Below are 18,760 nucleotides of genomic sequence, written 5' to 3' on the forward strand. Positions count from 1 at the left end.
GTAAAGTTAAGTTTTTTTTTTTTTTATAATTGGGGGAGGGGGGATCCGAACCCTGCTTTTAAGGCAGGATAATGCACGAGCTAAATACTCGGGTGCACAAAAAAGAAAGTTGTTATGTAGAGTTTCTGAATGTTTAGTTTTCTGGGTCTTTTTTCTCTCTACCTCTCTTGTGGTCTTCTTTGTTCTTCTTGACTCTTGACTTGTAAATTTTGGTTTTGAAATTAACAAAACCAAAAGGGTGGGTTTTGTCGAGTTCTGGCTGCTTTATCTTTTGAATAAAAAGAGATTCAATTTCCCGTATAGTTCTTTGTCTTTTCTTGATTGATAGATATCAATAATTTTGGAAAATCCTAATAATTTAAGATGGTAGGATGGTGCATCAGAAGTTTTTATCTTTTTTCTTGAACGATAATCTAGTTGCTACCTGTATATGTAAATTCAAGTTATTTTTTATGTAACTTGTGTATTGAATTTTAATTCTGTTTATAAATTTGGAAAAGAATGATGGTTTTGAGATAAAGGATCAACCACTCGGTTCAAGGTAAAATTTCTGATTAAGAAGTGGAAGATCATAGAAAGCTAGGATCTTTTGTGCTTACTACTCAATTGCATGAGAAAATTTTTGGTGAATTCCTTGTACAATATTGTGATAATTTATTATGAGTTTTCAGAGGTCCAAGTGAAGCCAACAAGGAGATGGATGAGAATGGAAGAGTACACCCAGGTTGCGCTAATGCTGCGAATCCCTACCATGAATGTGGTGTATATTGCCTAGAAAAGATTGCTGAAGGCAAGGGGCGAAAGGAAAAGGATAAAAAGAAATTAGGTAATCCATGTTCCTCCTCATGCTCTGTTGCCAACTGAATCTTTGAGAACATGTTATTCTGCACAATCCGCATGATCATTGAAGTTGTTCAATTCTATGGCAAATCATCTCATTTTTCCTTATAGTTTTTGCATCTTGAATGACGGCCAAAGCTTTTAGGAGTTTATGGGAAAGCACCTTACTGCAAAGCTTCATATGCTATTGATTCATAACCAATTCACTGTGATTGTTGCAGGGTGGATGATGAAATCTAACTAATGGTTTAAGTAAACTAATAAAAGTTGATTTGTAAAACCAATTACTCTAAAAAGTGAAGATATTGAGAGTACGATTATTTTCTTGGGTGCAGCATCCATGTAGAGGAACTTTTGGTCTATCCCATTTCTAAAGAACTTGCAGTTGATTAAAACAATTTCATTCTGATTGTTAGCATTTCACATTCCCAGATTTCCAACCTTCAATGGTTGCTTTAGCATAGCTTTAAAGCACAATAACTGATAGATTGTATGTATAAGGAAGATGTCATTTATGTCTTTCTCGGCTTGACTAGCGGCAGATTTCCCAGAGAAAGGGCATGTTTGGCAATATCTTTGTTCCTGCATCAGATGTGGTTTGGTTAAGTTCAGAGTATGAAGATTTTAGTTTTCTCATTAGTACTCGAGCACTTGGTTTTCCTCTGGTTTTAGTTTCACTTTAGCTTGGCTGATATAGACATGTTGTTAAGCCTCACCTACAAACTTTGAATTTGTTATTTTAATTGCTGATCAGAGTTTCAACCGATAATGATCAGAACAACGTAAAAATATGAGCTTTTGTCGACCACTTTCAAGAGACAGGTTTAATTTCATTTCCGTTTTCATTTTTTAGATAACCACAATGGTCTAAAAGAAGTTGTGCGTAACAAAAGGAATGATGATGTGGGGAGAATGCGATCAAATTGCCCTAAAGCATCTAATCCTTACCATGAATGCAATGAATTTTGCACCCAGAGAACATCCAAGACCAATATTCAGGGGGTTAGAAAAGAATCAGGTTTCTGATAGTGATTAAAAGAAGTTCTTTATTATACTAGTAAGGTTTTGAATTCTGTTTAGGTTTTGTTGATCTCCTTCTAAAACTAGGTTTATATTTCTTTCTTTGTATTTGTTAGATAATCGCAATGGTATAAAACAAGGTGAGCTTAGCAAAAAGAAGGATGGCGAGGGAAAAGTGCTCCCAAATTGCACAAAGGTGTCCAATCCTTACCATGAATGTGATGAAAATTGCTTCAAAAGAAAGGATTCAGGTTCCTCATGATGATTAAGAGATTTGTTGTTTTAGTACTTTTTGTATTCTGCGGGTTTGCCTGACCACTTTTTAAACATAGGCGTAAATGTTTTTCTTTTCTATTTGTTAGATATTCGCAATGGTATAAAACAAGGTGAGCTTAGCAAAAAGAAGGATGTGGAGAGAACAGTAAATCCAACTTGCCCAAAAGCATCTAATCTGTACCATGAATGTGATGAAAATTGCTTCAAAAGAAATACTGATGCTGATACACAGGGGCTTAGAAAAGAATCAGGTTGTGCGCCCTCTTTTTTCTAAATGCTGTTCATTAAGTTGCCCGAAACAACCTCTCTTGCAGACTTCTTTTTCCTTTGTTTGTTTTTATGGGGTTGCATTTGTCCCTGCAGAAAGAATAGGGAGTACAGTCAATTCATATTGATAGATAACTTAATACAATGAGATAGAACCAAGGGAATGAGGGAGAATTAAGCAGGGTGAAAGCCATCATCCAGCTTACTGTTGACTCTTCTAAGAATCTTTAGGAATTAGGAAATGTCCTTTAAGAATTCACCCTCATAAGCCTTGTGATGCTTAGGTTGTGTCATATACTAAGATGTTATTTGTTTTGGCTCGATATTGCGCCTTAAGGTGATTTTTTTAGTCTGATACACTTTGAGATGCATTTTCACCAGTTTGTTAACATCTAAGGATTCTCCCTCAAGATTTGATGATTTCTGATTTCTGATTCAGGATGCACAGATGCACTGATACTTGTTTCTGACTGGGGTATTTTCCTTGTAGGTTCCAAAATTCTTGATGCTTCTAGAAGCTTTGGCAGGAAAAAGAAGGGATCAGACTCTCAGTCGAAGTCCCCTCGAGCGCTTGAAACTACCCCTGGCATAGGTGCAGTTTACCCTGGTGAACCCAAGTCACCTCGTTCTCATTTTTCTAGGAAGAAGATGGAAGCAGAGAATGGTGAGTCTTTTTCTTCTTCTGAGCAACATTCTGAAGGAATTTATTCCCGAGATCAATCTTTTGACAAGGGGCAAATTCAATACTCACAATCAGTTCCTATGTCTGGGAAAATCATGGTTGGTCCCTCTCTCTCTCTCTTGGACAAACTAACACTTGCACACACTTGCATGCAAAAGCATTAGTTATTTTTAATTTTGTATTTATGTGAATCCTCTCTTTATGTTGTCCTCTCTGACAGTCACCTGCTGATACACCAACCAAATTTAAAGAAGCAGAGAAGGTTCAAAATTCCCCCAAGGCAAGTTCAGATGCAAATAATGAGGATGGGAGCGAAGATGCCACTATCTCAAACTTTAGTTTCTCAGGGATTGTCCGAGCTCTACAAGAGAGTGATGAGGAAGAAGAGGTCGAATCTGTTATCTCTGATTCCTGTGTATCAGTTGGAAAATACCATGTGAAAGCAAGTATCTCTTCGATTCTACAGTCAATTTTTGACAAGTATGGAGACATAGCAGCTAATTGTCAGTTGGAATCAGCTTCCATGCGTGCTTATTATTTGGAGTGCTTGTGTGCTGTAGTTCAAGAGTTGCATTCCACCCCATTTAAGCAACTGACCAAATCAAAAGTAAAAGAAATGTTTGCTGTTCTCAAGGATGTAGAATCTGCACATATCGATGTTACTTGGCTGCGTGCTCTGCTCAATGAAATCTCAGAAGCCATGGAGCTCGTTAGTCAACGTCAAACTTTTGAAGCGAAAAAGGCCAAGTGCGATCAAACTATAGAGTCGGCAAGGAAGGAACTGGAATCCAAAATCGAAGATCTAGCTCAGAAAGAAAAGGAGGCTGCTGCTGCCCGGGAACAAGTTGCTGAAACCAAGGCTCGTTTGGATGAAATCGAGCACGAATGTTCTCAACTGGACAAAACTATTTCATCCATAGTGTCCATCATGGAAAAATTCCAGGGCAAGTCTCTGGCGAACGAGCTCTTGTAATGCGATTGTGAAGCAAGACATTACTATTCGATATACTTCCCATCTTACCCTTTTGTTTAATAGTCTCAAGAATGTAGTTTGTGTAGAGCAATTGATACTTTTGATACTTGTTTTTAAGTGCTATCTGATCTTATGCTAGCCTTTATGGAATAAGTTTAGCTGTCAAGAAAAGTAGTCTTTAATCTCAGTCTCAAGGCTTGAGAATGTGTAGGTGCTATACATGTAGTACTGCATAAAATTGGGGTTGCATTTTGCATAGCCTGAATCCTGTACAATCATTTGATTAAACTTTCTTTTTGTAATTTAAAGTAATAATAATAATAATAATAATATAAAAACAGTTCAATAATGCAGAATCAGTTCTCTCCCACGATCTTCCTTTCTCTCTGACTCCTGTCTTTTATTACCCTTGCCTCATATTCAAACATTTACATACATATGATGATATTTTTGACATATAAAGGCAAATGGGTAAGTTAATCTATTCATTAAACTTCGATTTATTAAATAAGTTAAGAACATTGTCCTATAATTAAATAGAATCACATTTTTTTTAAAATATTATTATTACAATTACTAAAAAAATCCAGGCACTTCGTCGCAGGAGGGTTTTTTTTTTAAAATATAAATCAATAAATTTTTATATTATTCTAAATTTTAAACACGTGAAGTTAATATCTAAAAAGAAATCAATAAAAAATTAATAATTCAATAAAATAGATACAAAAGAAAGGAAAATTGGCCAATACTTGAACCCAATGAATGGCGGCCCACAATGACCAACCCATTTAGTAGTAGTATTGACTTTTTATCATTGGGCTTCAGGCCTTTAGAGCCTTGGGCTTGTTGGGTCCGAACTTGACCCGAGTTAGATTCACAGCCGACCCGTCTTAAACAAACTGTTCATAGAAATAAATTTCTTCGCAAGTATAAAACATAAAATATTCTAAAACTCAGGCCTTACGGCCATCACCCAAACAAATCCCTAACAGAAGGGGAAACTATAAATCGATCGAAGAATTCTCGCAATCAGGTTCGTTTCTCTCCCTTTATAATCTCTCTTTGTCGTTTTCGAAATTTCTAGGGTTTATTTGGGTTTCACTTAACTCTTGTTCGCTTGCCGAGAAATCACGCTGAAAGAAAATTTCATGTTATTCGATGTAATATAATCAACTGAACAGCTGAGTTTGATACTTGAGAATTTTGAATAGTAATTTTTTTAATTACTTTAAATTTCTGAATAATTTGGTGATTAATGATTGCTAGCTTTGTATCAATGAAAATTCTGTATAATTTTCTTGATAGAAGAATGAAATATAGAAGTCTAAGATTTTCTTTTGATTTTATTGAATATATCCAACATGGACACTGGAATTTGGATTTGCCTTATTTGTTTTAGTTTACTTTTCAGGTAAAAGCTAGAAATAAACATGGAAGAAGAGCGAAGAGTGCATCCAGATTGTATTAATGCGTCAAATCCTTACCATGAATGTGTTGAGTATTGCTTTAGGAAGATTGCTGAAGCAAAGGCGAGAAGGGATAAAGAAGAATCAGGTTTAAATGTTGTTCTTATAATTCTAAATGAATGGTTTGTCTACCCTGCCTTTCCCTTGGTACTTACTAGAATAATCAATTTTTATTAATTTAATCTCTCTTCATGTTGTAACAGAAACTGTGAAACCTGAGCGTGGCCAGCCTGCCGAACGTGCTGCTTTTCAAGAAAAGGACGTAGAACATGGAGCATCGGAACCAGAAGAAAATTCTGATGATGATAATGACCGCCCTGTTGAGGAGAACATTGAAGGAGACATTACGAAACTTACCGGGAGGCAAAAAAAATTGTTTGAGTTGAGACTAAAGATGGTTAGTTTGCTTAACCTTTCAAAGAGAAGCTGTTCTGTTTTGTCATCTTTTTATCTTTACTTTTAATTTCATGAAAAGTATAAACTGATTATCAATGATGACTATGTGCTTCCAGAATGAGGCAAGAAAAGCCAATCAAACAGCAATGGTGGCTGAAAAGAAAAGAATGGAAGCTCCACCAGAATCTAGAGGAATTTCTAAGCAAAAATGGCTCGAGGAAAGGAAGAAAAAGATAGGAAAACTTCTAGATGCAAATGGTTTGGATATGCAAAAAGCATATATGCTAGATACACAAGAGTCAGCGGAGGCAAAATATAAGAAATGGGAAAAGGATCCTGCACCATTTGGTTGGGATGGTATGCTTTCTACTACTAATTGTTAAATTCACCATTTCTTCGATTCCCTTGGTTACTTCATTGTTTTGTTTCATGGTTCATTCTGTTACTTCTTTCTATTGTTTCAACAACTTTCCTGTCTTACTGCCTTTCTATACATACACACATCTCACTTCTAATATTACAGGCCCATAGAATTTGTCCAACGCATTCTCATCTTTGTTGAAGCATGGCCTTGTTCAATTTTCAGAATTGTATATATGCTGATTGGGAGTTCTTATCCTATTGGCAAAATTTTAAATAAATAAATATATATTTCTTATCCCTGCTATGGGACTGAAGCTCTTAACTTGTCAATGAGTCTAATCTATGTGTTTTTTATGGAGGGACTTAACAGTCTTCAATCAGAAGACATTGTACAATGCATACAAAAAACGGACAAAGAACGTTGATGTTGACCTAGAAGAATATAACAGAATGAAAGAAGGTGATCCAGAGTTTTACCGTGAAGCTTCAAGCCTCCAATATGGGAAGGTATGGTCCATCGGAAAAAAGTAGAGGGAAAAGGTTGCAAGTTTCTTTACTATATCTGGCCAACTTGTGTTTCTTTTGTTGTACAGGCACCTAAGATTTCTGAAGATAAGATTGACAAGATGGTGAAAGAACTTAAGGACCGGGAGGAAAAGCGCAAGTCATTTAGCAGGAGGAGGAAGTTTCATGAAGAGAAGGATATTGATTCAATCAATGATCGTAATGAGCATTTCAACAAGAAGATTGAGCGAGCCTTTGGAAAATACACACTGGAAATTAAAAACAATCTTGAACGAGGAACTGCATTGCCTGACTAACGTATATTACTCATTGTAATGCTTTGTTTGAATGACTTTGTCTAATTGAGCAAACATTAAAGGCTTACACCTTGCCTTCATAAATCTATGAATATGTATGGGTTTTTATTGTCAGAGATACTCAACTTGGCAGTCTGCTTTGACTGGATTTTAGTGAATCTGATGCTGATACTGGTATATTTGGAAATGTATTTCATGCTCCTCTCTTGGGTAAAATCTATTTTTAGCCTTTGTTTGTTTTTCTTTGCGGGAGCATGACTTGGACTAGTCTAGAACAGCCTGTGGGGGGAACTGAGCCCTAGGCCTCAAATCTGACAGTCCCTCTGTCTAGCTCAGTATTTTATTAATTGATTCCCTAGGATAACTGCTTAACTTGTTACAACTACCATGCAACTAATTCGAGCCTACAGGATAATTCTTCCAGGACTTTAGTTTGCGTTGTATGGTACCTGTGATTCATCTAGCTGTACCCAACGTCCAACAAAATTTAATATGATAATGTAATAGACAAAAGTTAATTCCATTGTACAGTTGGTTTGAAATTTGAATTTTTTCATGCTTTGCATGGTCATTTGTATTGAGTCAGTCAGGTTGTTGGTTGCAGCTTCTTAAATGGGTAATTGTCATGAGATTAGAGGGATTGAGATCAGAAGTCTTTCGGCACAACATGTATTCTTGGAGGCGATTCAAGCAGTGCCTGATGTTCTTGCAAGAGTAGAAACTCTTGTGGTGTCATAGGCTACCTGATTAAGAGTTGAGGAACCTTGCAAGATGTTGGTATGTTTGTATTCATCCAAGTCATGTAGCACATGCTTGACATGTGTGTTTAAAAGCTATATGAATTTATATTTGCAAATTTATCTGTTATCGTTTAAAACGCACTCTCAAATATATATTTTCAAAAAAGCGTTAGGTAATTCTGCGCGAATCTTGACCAAGGTTTTCTCCAGACACTAGAAAGGTGGCTGACTGTTGAAGAAGAGTCAGATAGGGGAGAGAAAAGATGTTACACCAAACGTCCTAAGTCCCAACCAAAAAAATTCCCGTTAAGAACATAAAGAGGACTGTCCCAGCACCACACCAACCACCCCCCCCCCCCCCCCCCCCGGCCTAAGTTGAACGGTAACTTTCTGTTGTTTGGTGGCTACCAAATATTCAGATAATCGAGGTGGTTTTAGACCTAGTGGAAATGGTAGGGCAGTCGTCCCCCAAATGCCCTTTTTTCCAAACTGGCGCACATGAGAGCCACGTCTCCTCACATAAAGACTCTGGGTTCCTAAGAGGGGAGAAAACCCTAAGCAGAAAAGTTACTTCTTTAAGGAATCCAAGACGGGGACCGTGAGCAATTGGGAAAGAAAAGCTTAAACCACAAGACCTCGGCACCCTCGTGAGCCATCCCGCCGGGTCCATTGGTTAAGTGTTGAGCCTGAATTTTTTTTTTCAATTTTCGTGTTTTCCAAATCGTCCTCAGGCCACGTACCTTTCGTAAAAAGACGAGACTATGATTCTCTTTTAGACTGCCCGTAAAACGAGAAAATTATATACTACTGCTACTGGGAGGGAAAGCAATACCCTTTCTTGTAGTACTTGGTTTTTGGTTTCATTTTTTGTGGTAGCCGATTTTGACAGGATAAGAAGAGATACCCCACCCATGTGCTGCCATGACATCCAACCCCATGATACCATGACGCGTGGCGAACTAGAGTTGGCAAAGTTCTCATATTGCCCTTTGCTTCTTTCATTTTCTGCTTTTGGTTCGGTTAGTTTTTTGTCCCCATTGGATGGACCCCGGTCCAAAAGTAGGAGAGGGAGGGTTGACAAGCCAGAGTCCCGAAGAGACCTTTCCAGAGAGGTGAAAAAGAGGTCAGGGGCAGACTTGCTTTTCACTTTTAACCCCCTTTCCTAGGGAGGGGCAGCATCTTTGGTCCTTTCCTACTGACCTCTTCCAAACAGGTGTCATTCAATCAGAGGCAGTTAGAAAGCCACTCTCTGTTCCTCACATGAGGCCAAAGACACGGCAAGAGATTGTACCTTTATCCATTAAGCCAAATTGCCTTTATGCCCTTGCCAAAGCGTTAAGACAGGGCAAAGACTGCAAGGAGATTTGATTCAAAGCTTGGTGTGTCAATTGTGTGACGTGTACGCCTTCTTGTCATGTAGAAATTAGCCAGTCACCTTTTAGGTTTTCCGAATTATATTTTGTGTAGATATTGCATTAGACAGGACACAACAAGGAATCGAATTTCTCTGAAGATTAAAAGTTAAAACACTGCATAAGATGAAAGCTAATAACATACCAAAGAACAATGGTACAGAAGCCAAAGCTAATAGCAAAATATTTAGATTATAAAAAAAATGGAAAAAACCAAAGATCGTCATAATCATCCTCTCATCCTTTCTCTCGTACACACAACAGAACAAATGAAGAAAAAAAGAGAAGCAAAGATAAAGTTATTTTGATTTTTCCATGAGTTTTTTCTAGTTGGTGGGATTGCTGCGGAATGATCCCAAGGCTTTGATAGCTGCAGCTCTAAGAATGTATTGATGATATGCAGCTGCTGCGAGTGCTCCAACGAAAGGACCAACCCAGAAAATCCACTGTCATCACAATATCACGTGTGTTAATTGAGAAACTACCTCGATTTTTTAGTCAGAGAGTAAAACGAAAAATGGTATATGAACTTACATGGTCATCCCAGGCTTTCTCGTTGTTGTAGATGACCGCAGCACCAATACTCCTAGCAGGGTTGATACCGGTGCCAGTGATGGGGATGGTAGCCAAGTGAACCATGAAAACGGCAAACCCAATAGGAAGGGGAGCCAACACCTGCACACAGCCACAACATAAATGCATCAGATCCTAGCCTACCTAACTAGAAACTAGGTAGCACAACACTTAATGTGACAAAAATAGCATAAAACATGGAGAAAACAGAAGAGAAGTTACGTACAGGAACGTGGGAGTCCCGGGCGCTCCTCTTAGGGTCAGTCGCTGAGAAAACAGTGTAGACAAGCACGAAAGTGCCAATAATCTCAGCTCCCAAAGCAGTTCCCTTGTTGTAGCCAGAAGCCACGGTGTTAGCACCACCACCTTGGGAGTTGTAGTCGTGCTTCATGAAAGCTTTAACCAACCCAACTCCACAGATAGCACCCAAGCACTGAGCTACCATGTAAGCGACAGCCCTGATCAGAGACACCTTACGGGCTAAAAACAACCCAAAAGTCACTGCAGGGTTAATGTGACCACCTGCAACCAAAACAACCGAAACCCTTCAGTAAACCACCCAAAAAAAAGCATGGGTACTTCTTATTTTTTACATCTACGAACTAGAAAAAAGAAAGTTGAAGAGGTTTTTTACCTGAGATACCGGCAGTGCAGTAAACAAGAATAAATATCATGCCACCAAAAGCCCATGCAATACCCAAGAGACCAACTCCATCACATGCATCCTGTTGCTTCTTGTATCCAATTACAGTGGCTATGGTAACATAGAGGAAAAGGAGAGTGGCTATGAACTCAGCTATCAGTGCTCTGTAGAAAGACCATAGTTTGAGCTCAGCCATGTCAATAAGTGGTGCTGGTGGAGGGTCCACATAGTCCTTGCGGCTCTGTCCTTCTTCACTCACTTCCTTCGACATTTCTTTTCCTTTTAACAAGCAAAAACAGGAAACCCTCTCCTTGGAGCTTCAAAGCCTCAAGCCTTCTCTGCTTGTGTGTGTGTGTATGTGTGTTGTTTGTGTTGTTTCTGCGTGTACCCAAGTGCACTCTCCAGTCACTCCTTTTAAACTGGTCTCAAGGGTAGGAGAACTGTGCATATATGGATAAGCCAAGGGTACTTTTGGGATGAACATTGGTTTTCTAAAATCATTTTTAAATAAAAAAATTTTCTCTAGTGAGAGACACAGAGGTGAGAGAAAAAAAGAAAAGTCATGGCCTTTTTCAGAAGAGAAAGAAAGAGGGGTTGGAGAGTGGGACCAAAGAGGTTTGTACAGCGAGACCATGTGAGGGCTAATCATCTCTGCGTAGGGCTCGAGCGTCAGCCTGGCATCCAACCAAAGCCACGCCTACAACGGTTATATCTTGTCTTTTTCTCCCTTCTTTTTTCAATTTTTTTTCTCCTAATTTTACACGTATTTCCTACTCTGTCCCTTACCTGTCTCCATTTTGGGCAGCCCATTCGGCCCCGCTTCTTTCCTTGACACATCATATCGTTTTCTCTTTCCTTACCCTTCGAAGCTAAATTATGCATTTCAATGGTGATACGATAGATATAGAGAATCTCATTATTTTCTATCTCTCTCTAAACATAAAATGTGAGTCACTACACGTTAACTATAACTCAAGTAACTTGGAAAAAAAAAAAAAAACTTGCTCATAATGAAAGATACGTCTATTCAATTTTTATTGTTCCAATGGAGCAATCTAATTAGTTCTGATATAAATAGCATTTAGCTCCTTTCTAATTATCTGTAGATTTCAATTGAAATACCATCTCATTGAACTTACAAGTTACAGCTATATTAAACTTAATTGTGTGGCCGAGGTTTATGTCATTAAAAAAAAATAAACATAATTTTTTTTAACGACAAATCAAATCAATAAACTCGTCACATGTTTAAGTTGTTTGTAATATTTCAAAAGGTCTAGTTAATGAGTGTTTATAGATTTCATTAGTTACAATATGTAAAAAATTTAGGGTATCTATGAGCTTGTAACAATGATGGAAATGATGAATGATTAATAAGAAAATGATGCTTTAAAACGGGCATTTCATGCATGATTATTAATTGTCTTGTTGTTAATGCAAAGTAGTGGATGATCATTAATGAATTAAAGAAATCAGCCCCATGCCCCAACATTCTTTCTATTCTCATTTATTGGTTGGTTGCAGGGAGAGCATTTATTTATTGGGTAGAATCATCGTCCAAATATGTCATTTGGTTTTCCAATTTTTCTTTTGATTGCTTTGTCCTTATCCTCCAACGGACTTATTTATTTATTCACTTAGCAGAGACTGAACATACGATTCACTGCAGCTGATACACATTCAGAGCCATGTTCCCTCCATGTACGGAACTATTCTTTCCTTCCCTAAATGACCTACTGCTAGTGATTTTTTTGTTTTTATTGTTCAGGGTAAAAGAGTCATTTTGATTGATTAAATAAATTATAGTCCGCGGTAATTTTGTCGTGGGTTAAAGGGTGGACCAGGTCCAGGCGGGTGTAAACATTCTCTGAAATTAGAAAAAGTCTGGTTCGTTGCTTTTGGCGTTAATCATTCGAAAAAAGGTCGGGCCTTCCGATGATCAATTGGAGTAACAGGATTGATCAAGGATCACGTGGCAACAGCTGGCAGTAGTATCACAGATGATGCTGCGGCACATTCGGGTAAAACGGTCCCACCATCGTGCTTATCTCTTTTCTTTTCTTTTTTTTAATCTGGAACCAGTCCACGTCACGACCCCAGCTTTTCATGTACGTGGACAACCGCACCTTCCCTGGATTTTGTTTTCTTTCGCCACCCAAATTTTACGCCAAAAACAAAAGTAATCTTTACTAAATTTGTCAGTCATTTTCGTCAATTTCATGTACTTCAATAAGAACTTCTTGTAATTGTAGCATTTGCTTGTAACAAGGGGAATACGGATACCTTATACTTATTATTTTATATTATATGATTAAAATATTATTCTATTATTAACAAATAAATTTAACAAATTAAAAAATGTAAAAAATAAATACTCATAAATGTAAAATTGTTTGTTTTGAATGATTTTCTATTTTTTATTTTTACATATTTATGAAATAACACTTTCTAGTTAAGTAATAATATATACATATTATACACAAACAATGTATCAGGTATAAACTTTGAAATTCATATCTTATTCAATCCACATTTTACATTGAATTTTAAAAAAAATTATGTATTTTATTTAATCAGCCATTTACATTAAATATAAAAAACAGATAATGTATTAATTAAAATAAACTTTGATTAACATATATTATCCTTTTGTAACATCAATTTTAATTTGATTTTGTTCTTATTTTCAAAAAAAAGAATTATTCCTACACTGTCAAAATTTTAAAGAATAAATAAAAGAAGGGAATTGTTACTTTATTTATTCCAATATCCTTATATTAGAGTTCAACACAATATATATATATATATATATATATATATATTATTTTCTTTTATTAGATAAGTATGTGTTACTGATGCTACATCAATAAGATAAATTTTGATTTTTAAATAATTTTTTTAATATTAGACATATTTTTAATTCTTCCTAAAGTTTTTAAAAAATAAAAATTCTAGAACCTTCACGGAGACCCAAGCTAACTTATTACCGGAAAACTAAAGAAAAACCAGGAAGGCTTAAGTTTATACAAACGTCTATGCCACGTATGCAACGCCTGAAAAACGGCCAAATGTTTCCGGATTCTTCCGTAGGAGGCCGTTGAAAGAACGGGCAGGAAGAGGGGGACCGTTTCCCCACACTTCACAAAATTAAATACCATCAACGGTCACAACACACACCTTGAAGTGATCATTTTCTTTTTTGAGGTAATGTCCGTATTCAATTTTTCGAAATTTTTTGTGGCCATAATTACAGCTTAGAAGCCTGAAGTCTCCTAAAGCACGTTAAAGCGTGGGGTCCAAATTATTGTTGGGGGTTAACCTTTCTGAAAGCAACCCTCAACCTGCTATTTTCCAAAGCGATTCGAATTCCAACTACATTTTTTTGCAACAATCCTGATCAATTCTTTCTTGCAAAGGTTCTGTTGGTTGCTTTCATGGGGATGTGACGATTTTTTTATTACTTTCAAAACTTTTCTTTTCATGCCCAGACAATGACCTCATATCAATCCCATTTGACGCAATTCCGCTAGCTGGAAGGTTGTTTTCATTTCCCTGGTTGGTTCTTGGGAAATATGAAAAGGGGTACCATTACTACTACTAGATAATGCCAAGCTTCATCCATTTCCTCTTGCGACTTGGGTTTGACGACACACTTCCTGCTTATTGTCACTCTCGTCACAGCCGCCATTGGCCAACTTTTTTGTAAACCAACCCCCAAAGGTTAAGAATGGGTTTAACTTGGATTTGTTTTCTTTTAATTGTCACAGCTGGGGGGGTTCCAAGATATGCTACAATGATAAAAAAAAAAAAAAAAATCCATTCCTTTCGAGAGTGGGAATCTCTCGAGTCCTACTTCGAATCACAGCAGAGGATCTTTTCCAGCGTTGATTCATAATTTCAGATTCGCCTGCCAAAAGTCTTAGGAAAGAAAAAACAAACTAGATGTCCGAGAATTGACAGAGAATAGATGCACAATTATTTGTACCATACTTTAGATATATACCATGGGGTTTTACACTGATATGGTTGGGAGGTAGAATTAGCTAGAATTAGCCTTTCTTTTAGAGGAAAACTATACGTTGCCAACTAGAAAATACATGTCAAAAGCCGCTCAAAAAGACAACAGCTGGGTAGAGTTGGTCTATTTAAAATGTCAAAGTGGACTGTACTTTAGCAGATAAAGAAAGAAAGAAAGAAAGATTAAGCATTATTAAAGAGGAGGATGATTTGCTCCTCCAGTCCAGGCGTTTGCCAAAATTCAAAGCAAAGTACAAAGCATGGCAGGCAGTAGCAATTATATCTCAAAAGGTTAATTAGTTTTAGTTTCGGGACTCTCGTGATGCGAGATGCAAAACTTCCTCTCGGTACAACCACTGTATCTCAAAAAATTCACTGCAATTCCTTTAGGTAAATTACAAAATATACCATGCTAGTGTAGCATTCAATCAAACACAGGAATATAATGGTAGGGACAACCCAAAATTGGGCAGTAGGGGGCATTTCATGGTCCCACGTTGCATGGTCTTATCTAACTGGAAGCATTGTTATAGAGAAGGATCAGGGGGACCATAATCAAGAGTGGGTTGGGGGGAGGGGGCCTCGGGCAATTTTTTCTCAATGCAAGTGGGGAACTATAAAACAAATATTTGCTGTTAAAGTTGTGTAAAAGCTGTTTTTATATTTCAATAAGCTTTTTTTTTTCAAACTCAATTACATCTAAGACTCTGGACAAGATTCCTTTTGAATTTTTGGTCTTGCTTATAACCCTTGGCTTGTCTTTATCTAGGAACGTGTAGGTTACTAGGGAATTCATGTCTTTTGTCACTGTCTCCTCTCTCCACTGTGATTCTATTCTAGCTACCATCCCTGCCTTTCCTCCTCAAAACAATGGCAAAGACTCAAAGTTGCAGTCTTGCAGATAAAAAAAATAATAATAATAAAGAAAAAAGAATAGAAGTTCTGCATAATAACCAGCAAAATCTGGTTGTATACATGTCATAGTCATTTTTCTACTTATGTAACAGTTTAGAAATAAATGAAATCGATCTGGAATGTTCCTGACCCAATGCATAGAAAGATGAATTAATTATATGTTGTTGAAAGGAAAGGATGTTGGAAAAATTCAACCGGGGAGTGGTCCCTTAATTATTGATTAAGACTAAAGAGGTAGTGAAAGGAATAAGAATGATGGCAACAGTTACCATGGCAAACGCCTAAAACTCTAAAATCAAATATATATATTAAACAGCAAAAATTTGGAATGAGATAATTTTCACTTATAGAATATATATATATATAAAGGTCTGCGAAGTCTGACCCAAATGGTCGGCTTTGGCAAGTTCCTTAATGGTCAGAATTGAGACTGATAATTTGTTTTTTATATAGTTATAAATTTTCTGATGGAACTGCCATTTTGTTTCGTCGATAACGCAGAAGAAACACGTTAGCCGAATTGCCCTAGCTCTCAGTTTTCATGTTTTGTCTTCTTCACTTAATCAAAGCCAGTGGAATGCCTTGGTTTCCATGGTACCATGTAGGAGTCCCACAGAGAATTCCCCTTGCCTTTTTCTTTTCTCCTTCTCCAAACAATAAATTATGAGTTATAGACCTATATAAGCTTCAAATTTTGGCAGATTCAATGAAATGAAAGTAAGATGTTCACTTTGTTTTTCTTATTAGTACTAATATTTCGGGTCAGAAAGGAACAAACTGATCACAGCAAATGGTAAGCTAGTGGACTTGAGATATGAAGTATGACCATTTTCTTTGGGCCAGAGGACAAGCCCATCCAATTAAAGAAGGTCCTTTTCCCTGTCAGACCCAGATTATTTGTCAGTCAACTAACACTAGTTGCAGGTCTGGTCCTCTGCACCTCATCAGCAAAATGAATAAGTTAATACGGCCCAAGTCTTGAATACTTAGATCAATCCCAGGTTTGGCTTCTTCTTTTTCCTTCCCATGCCTATGGACTATGCCTATATACTATTATATATAAACAATCGCATGCTCTATGGTCTGCTTGTTTTGTAAATCTAACCCAGGGCTGCCCAGCTTGCTTCTAGAGTTTTTTTTTTTTTTTTGAAAAGCCAATAGAGATTTCATTGATAAGAATGGGAAGAGAGCTTTCCCTTTACAGAATCCATGACGGGCTTCCAAAAACAAAGAACAACAAGAATATTGGTTAGTATGCCCATGCCAAGCAGGGTATACTTTCCCAATACACCCATTCACAGTCATGGATCAAAAAACTAAAAACCAGAACCTATCAGAATTCACACAAAATACACAAGATATTCCTACTCAAACCAGTACTAGGGAGGCTAGAAATATGATTCAGGAACTAGAACAAATTTGATACTTTAAGCCATTAAACCAACCATCATAAAGCTTCCTCTTATGAGGCCACAAATCCTCATTGCAGTGGAAAGAAAAGTCAGCCTCATCCAGGCCCCACCTCACGGTCAGTAGCACATCTCACCCCCAGAAACGTCCACTAATTCTTCACCGATGAGAAGCACAGGGAGACCCCTACCCGGAAGGAGAACCAAAACTTACCGGAGTTGGTATATTTCGACAAGGTCAATTTCTCTGCCCACTCCGTCCTTAGCAAGGAGATCAGCTTCCTTATTTCCTTCCCTCAGCGTATGTCTTATCCTCCAGTCATTCACTTTTTTTTTTAGAATTTCAATGTGCAGCATCCATTTTCTCAGTTTCCAAGGTGTTTTGAAGGGTTCATTAATCCACCGAATAGCATTTTGGGAATCACTCTCAATCAACAGTGAGTAAATGTTAGCCCATACAGAATTTAAGTACAAGATGAAGGCTTCCCTAATGCCCAAATATTCTGCCATGTTTGAGTCACCCTAACCAACAGCTTTGGAAAACTTGATAAGGACCTCTCCATTTTCATTCCTAAGAAGGCCACCAATTCCCACTTCACCCGGGCATCCATTGGCAGCACCATCGACATTGAACTTTACCGTACCTATTCCCGATCTCTCCCATGTTGTAGGGGATCTTGTATTCTCTTCCTTTTGTTGATTAAAGCCCACTGCAGGGCACCTGAACATGTCAGTAAATGAATAAGCACTGTTGTTCCATTTGGCTTTGACCCACATTGCCACTCTTAATTTGATGAGCTCCCATATGAGTTCTTTATCCCATGCTTTATTGTGAAAAACCACATCGTTTCTGCAGATCCATACAGTCCAAGTGATGGCAAAGATTGCAGTATTCTAGATTTTGTCACAGTTAGGCGTCAGCTTGATGTTGTTCCATATGACCATCAGCTCTTTGAAACTTGCCGGCAGGACCCAAGCAACGCCCCATTCATTACACCAGTCATACCATAGACTTATCACTTTTATACACCCAACAAATAAGTGATCCACCGTTTCCATTGACTCATTACACAATGGGCATAGGCCATCAACATTGTGATCATGAAAGCTTCTTTTCGACAACGAACCTTGTTAATTGGTTTGTTTTAACTTGTCGTCGAGGATGACAAAAAGCACGTCATCCCCAGTCTTATTGGCTTCCTACTGTAGGATTTCATAATCTTCATGCCAAGGATGTTTATATTTCATTCAAGTAATTATACCAGATATTTTCATCTTAGCGTTAGAATTATTTATTTAAGTAATTATACCAGATATTTTCATCTTAGCGTTAGAATTATTTATTTACTTATTAATTATTCTTCGTGTTTAGAGTTCACTTCTAAATATAAATGCATGCTCAACTAATTGTTTTAGTAATTTTTGTTTGCGATGTGTAATTATTTGTCGTTATTTTTATTAATTTTGAATAAATTTTTGTCAAAATAATAATTTTTATTTTCATGATTTGTGCATGATATCAATTTAATTAATAATTTAGAAGAAAAAGACGAACATATATAAATGATGAAAATGGTGTACCAAACTATAGGCTTATAGTTTGATGTAGACATCGTCATCGGGAAAAGGAATGAGGATTGCTTCTCCCTTAAAAACAAAAAAAGAAAAGGGATTTTAATTTTGAATAAATTTGTTGCATTGCTTATGTACATGAAAAAAATTTTACGATTATCTTTTTGTTTCATATCATCCTTCATCAGGGCATCATGCTGTAGTATATAAGAAAATTACTTCATTCCCATGCTTCTTGGCTTCCTACTGCATGATTTCATAGTAGTCTTTGTGACCAAGGATGTTTATTCGTCATTCAAAGCTGCGTTGGTATTCCACAAGTCGGAGTAATTGATAAGATCTTTTCATCCAAGCGTAAGTATTTTTCATATATTT

General features: G+C 37.0%; 2 protein-coding genes across 2 annotated transcripts in view; one reads left to right on the forward strand and one right to left on the reverse strand.

Annotated features, from left to right (window-relative positions):
- Window positions 1-7,304, forward strand: part of LOC18607528 — a 7,778-nt gene extending 474 nt beyond the window's left edge. The window contains exons 2-12 of the mRNA XM_007041737.2: window positions 672-826; window positions 1,694-1,858; window positions 1,977-2,111; window positions 2,223-2,387; window positions 2,894-3,183; window positions 3,306-4,055; window positions 5,474-5,612; window positions 5,728-5,921; window positions 6,037-6,277; window positions 6,654-6,790; window positions 6,877-7,304. Coding sequence (XP_007041799.2) covers window positions 697-826; window positions 1,694-1,858; window positions 1,977-2,111; window positions 2,223-2,387; window positions 2,894-3,183; window positions 3,306-4,055; window positions 5,474-5,612; window positions 5,728-5,921; window positions 6,037-6,277; window positions 6,654-6,790; window positions 6,877-7,104 — 2,574 coding nt within the window. The 5' untranslated portion in view covers window positions 672-696 and the 3' untranslated portion in view covers window positions 7,105-7,304. The remainder of the gene's footprint in view (window positions 1-671; window positions 827-1,693; window positions 1,859-1,976; window positions 2,112-2,222; window positions 2,388-2,893; window positions 3,184-3,305; window positions 4,056-5,473; window positions 5,613-5,727; window positions 5,922-6,036; window positions 6,278-6,653; window positions 6,791-6,876) is intronic.
- Window positions 9,339-11,009, reverse strand: LOC18607531 (probable aquaporin PIP2-8). Its single transcript, XM_007041742.2, has 4 exons — window positions 10,464-11,009; window positions 10,056-10,351; window positions 9,791-9,931; window positions 9,339-9,702 (listed from the first exon to the last, which is right to left on the reverse strand). The coding sequence occupies exons 1-4, from the start codon at window positions 10,741-10,743 to the stop codon at window positions 9,583-9,585; spliced, it is 837 nt and encodes a 278-aa protein (XP_007041804.1). The 5' UTR covers window positions 10,744-11,009; the 3' UTR covers window positions 9,339-9,582.

The sequence above is a fragment of the Theobroma cacao genome, chromosome 2, assembly GCF_000208745.1.
Source record: "Theobroma cacao cultivar B97-61/B2 chromosome 2, Criollo_cocoa_genome_V2, whole genome shotgun sequence".
In the NCBI taxonomy this organism is placed as follows: domain Eukaryota; kingdom Viridiplantae; phylum Streptophyta; class Magnoliopsida; order Malvales; family Malvaceae; genus Theobroma; species Theobroma cacao.